At 30.3% G+C, this 8,423-nt stretch overlaps 1 protein-coding gene across 1 annotated transcript; it reads left to right on the top strand.

Annotated features, from left to right (window-relative positions):
* The first annotated feature begins 3,347 nt into the window (after positions 1 to 3,347).
* LOC115990246 (protein GAMETE EXPRESSED 1-like) lies at positions 3,348 to 6,979 on the top strand. The gene is made up of 6 exons (XM_031114095.1): positions 3,348 to 3,452; positions 5,837 to 5,934; positions 6,015 to 6,139; positions 6,241 to 6,408; positions 6,493 to 6,643; positions 6,733 to 6,979. The coding sequence occupies exons 1-6, from the start codon at positions 3,348 to 3,350 to the stop codon at positions 6,977 to 6,979; spliced, it is 894 nt and encodes a 297-aa protein (XP_030969955.1).
* Positions 6,980 to 8,423: the final 1,444 nt, after the last annotated feature.

Consider the following 8,423-nt stretch of genomic DNA (forward strand, 5'->3'; position numbering starts at 1 on the left):
ACAAGAGGGTCTTTTACTGTAAGGTACTCAGATTTTAATTCTTCATGGAGATGATGGCGAATAAAAATCATTGATTTTGCACGATCCTGCAGGGATGCTTGATTGTTAACCTTAATTGTATCTTCAAGGTTCTTTGCCACTAGGTGAATCTTAGCATCAAGGGTCCATGACAAGTAATTCTTGCCCGAGATGTCAAGGGTAGCAAATTCAAGTTTTGTAAGGTTCGACATCTATATAAATATATAATTACATAAGAAATTAAATAACTAAATATAAATATATATATTTATCATACACAATTTTAATGAAATAGTACTACATATACATGTTCAAATTTAATTGTAATGAAACAATACTTACATTTTTAAAGATTATCAGTACACGTAATATATAGCTATAGGTATAAATAAACGTGAAGACAATATATAACAATATATTACTAACCATTTTTAACAAATTTTTTTTAACTAAATAAACGTGAATCTCATAATATATAATAATAGGATAATGTGAATCTCATAACAATAGACAACAATAGGATAACGTGAATCTCATAAAATTTTTAATCAATTAAAAATCACTAAAATTATGAGCATAAAACATAAAGACAAACAAATAGGATAATTACTAATTTCTTAGAAAGAAAACTTACAGTGAGTTGAGAGAACTATACAAATAATCTTTGATGTTTGAAGAACAATGGGAGGGCAACTTTCTTTCCAAAATTGGGTAGAAACTCGTGCTGATAACGTGTTGTGAAATGATAGAAATAGATAAAACAAAGTAAGAAGAAAACAACAAGTATATATTGATAAACTCTTGTATTCAAGTGGTCATCTACAATTCTTTTGATATCTCTTAGATGTGTACAATAACAGTAAATCAATCCCACATATATATAGGATCTTAGAATGCTTGTAGAGTTTATGGGATAAGGTTGTAATAATGAGTACAATTATGGATATACATCTACCCTATAGGCTTTACACATTTCAGCCTTTACACATCCCAAATAACTTTTTCATTGCCCAAACTTTACACATTTCAATCAGACTTTATTTCTAACAATATATATATATATATATATATATATATATATAAACAAAGCTTAGAGAAAATTTGATTAGAATTAAAATTAGATTTTGTCTTTGTTAGCTTTTCATACAAATTAAATTGTTTAGATTTTTGTTTTTTTGTTTTTTATTTTTTATTTTTTATTTGAACTAATGCATGCTTTTTTATTTTATTTTTTTTAATACCGTTTCTATTTACATATTTTGTATGTGAAAATCTTGAATGTAATAAACTGTAATTGATCTAAACGATTCCATGTACCCATCCCATTCAATTTAGGAGATACTATTGAGCCAATTTATTATTTTATTTTGTGTTGTATTTAGTAGAATTTCACGGACAGTGATAATGAATTGATATTGTATATGTAGTGTCCAATAGTAATTTTCAAAATTATATACATAAAAAAAGTGTAATGAGAAATTTGGCGTAACCAATATTATTAAATTGCAAAAGAAAATTATTCTAATATCTCCAAATGTCCTGGTCAAACGAATATCTTATATATTTAATAATCTAAACTAACATACCATTATAATTTATCATTTCTGTGCGTAAGCACGGGTAATATGCTAATTTTTTTTATTGGAGTCCTTCCCTCCATACTTGTACTGAAGTGTCTGTTAAATGCAAAAAGTAAGCTCAGAATGACGTATATTATTCAAAATTACATAAATTTTGAGTCCACTAAATCCTCATCCAATTAAATTGTGCCACATCATTAAGTTAAAAATAATTCAACCTTTATGGATTTCAAGAAAGAAAAAAGAGAGTTAAATACCAAAAGAGATGGCATTGATGGCAACCATACTTTTCGAGGTAACAAGTGCCAGTCCTAACCCTAACTGGACCAACAACGCAACCATGAGGTCCGAACTATGGAACAATTTGGTTCTATCATGTCATGGTAAGAGTCCACTCCAACAATATTTAGAGCTTCCCCAAAATTGATCCTTTATAGATAACCCTTGATGTACAATTCTAGGAAGGATTTGGGCTTGGGTACATACCTTAGACAATGTAGAAATTGCTGTGGTTCTCAAAGAGGAGTACAAGTTGGAGATTCTGGACAAAGAAGCAGATTTAGTCTCCCTCTTCCTTTGCTAGGTAGGGTATTGAATCAGATCGGGTCTGATTTGAATCTGTTGGATTTATGTGCTGGGTGGATTTGAGTCTATTGGCTACTAGGTGGGGTAGTTTATGTAATTTTAGATTTTTTAGAGAATTTATTTCAAATTTTCAAGTTTTAAAAAAGTTATTTAATTCACATGGAATAATGAAAATGATATGCCATAATTTGATTGGACAGACTAAATAGATGTGTGTGATAGGCTTAGGCATCACATAGCGGACACATCAACATAGGTATGGGCGGAAGGGCTCCCAATCAAAATGATAGATATATAACATTGAGGGCCAAAATGGGCAAATGCCATTTTATGCAAAAAAATCAGCGTTTTGCCTCATTTCCCAAACTAATTAGGGAAATACCCCTATCTTGAAACTCGATTTTTGGACAATCGAGTTATAACAAACTGATAATTAAAAAAAAAAAAAATTTATGGAACTCGAGCTCTATGAACTTGAGTTCCATGCAAATTTTATTTTTTTATTTTTTAAGTTTGATCACCCCATACTCGATTTTCTACAAATCGAGTTTTACATTGAAACTCGATTCTGAGAAAATCGAGTTACAAAAGAGGGGCATTTCCCTAATTAGTTTGGGAAATGGGGCAGAACGCTGATTTTTTTTTGCGTGAAAAGGGCATTTGCCCATTTTGGCCTAACATTGAGGGATCAAATAAATTTTTTTTAAACTTTAAGCAGCAAAGTGAAAATTACCACAAACTTTGTTAAGAGTATAATTTTAATTGAGTCTAAAATCTTGAATAAAAAAAAAAGGAAACGTGGTGATGTATAATTGCCAAAATAGTATAGCCATGTGCCAAGAAAAGAGCAATAGGGACTTCTAGGGCTAGATTTGATCTCCAATTTTACTTTTTACTGTTTACATAATAATTATAATACAAAGATAATTAAAAAACCAAGTAAAGGCAATAGTATTATATTATTATCAAATAGAAATATTCTTGTTTCATTAAAGAGTGTTTCAATGGATGTAATGAACAATATTTCAAAAATAATATATACATACATATATATATATATATATATATATATACAGAAAAGGTTGTAATTGCATCAATCACTACTATGTGGCTTTGACACATTGCCAATCATACAAATGTTTTTGATAATTTTACTTACGGGCAATGGTGCCATTGTTCTTGGCAACAATGGTGGGGCTTTTCTTTGAAGAGGAGAATAATGGAAAATCGTGCTTGAAGAATGTCGGCACAGCCAAAGATGTTGCCATGGTGATCAAAATTTCAGACAAACAATACAAGCAAGTTGAAGCGTTATCACAGTGACAAAGTTTGCACTCAAGAAGGGAACACATATATTTAATTCAAGAATGATGTAATTTGGTGTAATCACCTCATACAAAAACAAAAGAACCGAATGAGGAATACATTTTATTGATACTCAAGAATTTTGCATACACTTGTACACTAAAACACCCAAAAAAAGTCGCCTAAGCTTACCTTTAAGGAACAGTGATGGTTTTATATTGTTTGCAATTCATACAAAGATTTAATAGTAGGTTTATTTTTAAATTTGGAGACTTAAAGATTTTAGGTGTAAATATAAAATACGCTTACTTTCTTCTCAAAAAAAAGAAGGTGTAAATATAAAATAAACCTAAGGTTTTAATTTGCTTTTAAATTAAATTGTGAACAATCATGACAATGTAATTAAACCTTTTAATTTAAAAATTTTTATGATTTGAACCCTTAACGAATACTTGTTGACTAAAAGTGATCAAAATTCACATAAGTTGCACCTCAGACAAAGATTGGTCGAATGATATAATACATTACCAAGTGCGAAATTAGAACTCCGAAGGGGCACTTAACTTGTATCTATTAGTTTTTACTAAATATGGTAGAATTTGAGTAAGAATATTTTTCTTAAAAAATAAATAAAAAAGGTTAGAAGTTACTATCCTATGCATTTGATAATGTTTGGTAATCTAATCTGGGGCTTTTAATAGCCCTGTTTGGCCAAACAAAACATCGTTGGTCTCAACAAAACATGGTTGGAGAGAAACCCTTTAAATTTTCACTAAAATATTAACATGACTATATATTTCAAGAATTTAATTGTTAGATTGAATGTTCTTTACGTTTTTAACATGAATGTCAAATGTCATTCAAATTGGATGTTAATTACTATTCGATTTATAAACGTACTTTTATTGCATAATTTAAGATTACAAAAAATTGAAATTTAAACATTTACATGACTATATATTTTGAAAATTTAACTGTTAGATTGTATGTTCTTTACATTCTTAACATGAATATCAAATTTCATTTAAATTGGATGTTAATTACTATTCAATCTATAAACGTACTTTTAATGCATAATTTAAGATTACAAAAAATTGAAATTTAAACATTTAAGTAATGAAATAGCTATTGATCTTTGATTTTATTGAAATTTTGAAAAAAATGCAAGATATAACAACAAAATGGAAGATATAATAACAAAACGCAGTCTAATGATGGATTATCAAAATTCACATCCAATAAAAAGATTGTTAACTTGAAAGCATTGGTTTGAGTGTTATGTATTTATACTTTATATGCATTGGGATGCTCCCAAAAAAACACCCAAACTCCCCCCAAAAGGGCATTCTTTCCCCTGGGTTTCCATAGTGGGTGCTTTGGAGATGTGTTTAAGTGTGCATGTGTTTCTAGATTGAGGTGTGTGTAAGGGCAAGTCTCTTTTTCTTATTTTTATTTAAGGAGTCGTCACCAACTATTGGCAAGTTTGGAATTTTGAAATCTTGGATTGTTTGTTTTGTCGTTCGGTCAAGATAAATAGGATTTTTTCACGTAGTTCCCAACTTTTGGTTTTAACAACGTGGTTTTCACCCTTTTAGGGTTTAAATTAGTATTTTGGCACATTAATTAAGGCTGAACAAAATACAATATCGACATGCACTTCAAACTTAATTGACCTTTAACCCTTAATCAAGTGGCCCAAAAAAGAACGTAGAGCAATTTTTTTTTTTTTGGTGTGGGATAATTCGGTAGTGAGGAGATGAAGAATTTGAATCCTGAATGTTTTTGTTAAAAACACTTGGAAGTGCCTATCAAAGCTCTTGGTAAACATAGAGTAAGCAAATGCTAATAAATTGGCAACTGAGAGATTGGAACAATGACTCGTCACCAAGCTTGTATAAATTATAATTTTTATGGAATAATTTGGTAGAATTTGAGAAAGGCTATACTTTTCTCAAAGAAGAAATTAAAGAGTTTGTCTACATATATATTTGAGAACTTTTGATAAACCCAAGTGAAAGTAGATATGGCAAATCGGGTGGATCGGGCCAATCGGGTTTGGGTAAAAAAAGGGGTCATTTTAAGCGGGTTAGAAAAAGGTTGGGTCAATTGGGTTACAGGTCGGATTGGGTTGGGTAGGGTTGACCCTTATTTTTTTGCACAAATTAAAAAAAAATTATTTGCCATTCGGTTAGTCATGTAGCAAATTACTTTATGTAAAATGCATTACTTTGAATTCATCACTCATTTCAAGAAAGAGCTTAGCATAACAAATTGATACTTGTTCAATAATTTTAAAATTATATTAATCTCAACATTACTAGCCAAAATAAAATTGCACAAACACAAAGGAGTCTAAGCAGCAACAACTTTTAGATGAGCAATCCATGGCACTTGAGGGTCTTCAAATTTTAACTAAATTTCAATCTGAAGCACTAGAAGAGAGCAGGTAAAATAGGAAACTAAATGATAAAGTAAATTAAAACCAAGAATATCAATAAATAATTTTCTAATACTAATGAATTACAGGAGTACTCTGCAACAGTTTGCTGAATATAGCCACAAACAACAGGAAGAGCTTCTTCGGCAGCAAGAACAGCTTCAAAGAGTTCATGACCACCTCATGGAAAATTCAAAGTCTATTTTAGCAGCTCAGCTTAGCATTTTCTCCCGAGCCTAACTAATTTTTTTTTCATAAAGTGATTGCTAGGATTAGTGTTCATTTTTTTGACTAAATATCTCTATCTCTGCTTTTAGGAATCTTTTAAATCAAAGCAAGCAAGCATGTTTGCTTTGCACAATGCCATGCTGCTTGAATCGCGAGTAATTAAAGCTTTCTTTCTGTACTGTATATCAATTTTGATCATCTATATGTTCACTAGCACAAAGCAAACATACAAAGTCAGGCCCAGGCTATATATCGGTATCTCTACTACTTTACCTCCTTTTCGTTCTTTTTAATTTGGAAACCTATATTACCATAAAATTAAAATTTTTTTTTTTGCAGGGCTTTGCGCTACATTCGTAATAGAAGTTGCAATACTTCGGCTTGCAACAAATGAGAATATTGAACGAAGATCATGGATAATAAATTTGACCAGGTCGCTCTTTGTGCTTCTTGCTTCAATCCAGATTCTACATGCCATATGCACATACAGGTATTTTAAAGTGAAGAATAAAATAGTATTTAGGTAAGAGAATGCATTTATAGATTCAGATTTAATTTAGGGCTTTGTAAATCATGCAGAGACTTTGAAGTGCTGAACCATCAGATGCTTCTAACATTAATTGAGAAGATTAATGGCTTGGATAGACACAAGGAATTGTCATGTGACATGGATAGTGATGAAAACTGGTCTACATGGATTGACTCTGACTTACCAGAAGATGTAAACAATTTTGAGGACCCTGACTATATACTTCCAGAGGAAGTTGGAGAAAATTCAATCATGACCACTTCAATTACAAGAAAATATAATCTCCGCCACAGATAGACTTCATTGAGAATTTTCCTAGTGTTAGTACTAGTTTCCAACAAACTTTTACGTTATGATGTACTTTCAGCTTAACACCGTATGTATGTATTGGTTTCTTGGTTTTGTAAACTCATTTGTTCAATAGAAAATTTTATGATTCTACACGTTTGACGCCGGGGGGGGTGGTGAGGACCCTGACTATATACTTCCAGAGGAAGTTGGAGAAAATTCAATCATGACCACTTCAATTACAAGAAAATATAATCTCCGCCACAGATAGACTTCATTGAGAATTTTCCTAGTGTTAGTACTAGTTTCCAACAAACTTTTACGTTATGATGTACTTTCAGCTTAACACCGTATGTATGTATTGGTTTCTTGGTTTTGTAAACTCATTTGTTCAATAGAAAATTTTATGATTCTACACGTTTGACGCCGGGGGGGGTGGTGGAATATAGTGTTTAAAAATTTAGCTAAACTATTTGTTTATTCCTTCTCTTACCTAACATATTTTCATAATTACTATTTTAGCCTTGCTATTTTTTTTTTTTTTTTTTCATAAAGTGATTGCTTGGATTAGCGTTCATATTTTTTGACTAAATATCTCTATCTCTGCTTTTAGGAATCTTTTGAATCAAAGCAAGCAAGAAGTGATGACTTTAGAAATTTCTTTTAAGGTGTTCCTTAATAAGCATAAATTACACAATCTAATAAAAAGAAAATTTTGTATATTGACAACAACAACAATAAAAAAAACATGCAAATATATAAAATTTACAATCACCTTCTACGTAGTTTTTTTATCAAATATTTGTCCATAATTCTAGCAAAAGAATAAACAATAAACTAAAAGTTCATTTGAAATATTAATAAAATTATTAATTATTGTTGTTTACTTGTTTCATTAATTTGTTTGTCTTTTATAAACTATAATTTGTTATATTATCGTTTCATTAATTATAAAATTATTAATTGTTATTTAGCCTAACATAATTTAATTTGTTTGTCTTTTATAATGTATTTGTTAATTAAATTATTAATTATTTTTTATTAGTTGCTTCCTCCAATTAAAATTATTAATTATTGTTTAGCCTAACATAGTAACATAATTTAACAAATGATTGTTTATTAATTAAATAATTGTCTTTTAGTGTTGCAGTACTGCACTAGCACACAGCCACTGAGCCACACACCCCATCCCCATGTGCATTTGCCCTGTCCCTATGCCTCCATCCACCCCCCAATTCAACAGACAAGCCCTAATGCCCCATGGCTCCCAATCACAAGACTAGAGCCAATCAAATAAAGCCAATTAATTGTATCTCACCAAAAAAACACTAACACCAACACTAAAAGACAATTAATTTATCTCACTAACACCAACACCAACACCAACGGATAACTCCTAAAAGAGGGCAAATATTAATAAAAATTTATAAAGCTAAGCAAAAACAAAAGGCAA

Source organism: Quercus lobata, chromosome 5 (assembly GCF_001633185.2).
Source record: "Quercus lobata isolate SW786 chromosome 5, ValleyOak3.0 Primary Assembly, whole genome shotgun sequence".
NCBI classification, from domain to species: Eukaryota; Viridiplantae; Streptophyta; class Magnoliopsida; order Fagales; family Fagaceae; genus Quercus; species Quercus lobata.

Bases quoted from the DNA above. Each gene is read 5' to 3' on its own strand.
- LOC115990246 (XM_031114095.1), top strand. From the start codon at position 3,348: ATGGTGCCATTGTTCTTGGCAACAATGGTGGGGCTTTTCTTTGAAGAG. The intron at 3,453-5,836 runs GTGATCAAAATT...ACAAACACAAAG, and splicing joins CAGCCAAAGATGTTGCCATG to GAGTCTAAGCAGCAACAACT. The intron at 5,935-6,014 runs GTAAAATAGGAA...AATGAATTACAG, and splicing joins GAAGCACTAGAAGAGAGCAG to GAGTACTCTGCAACAGTTTG.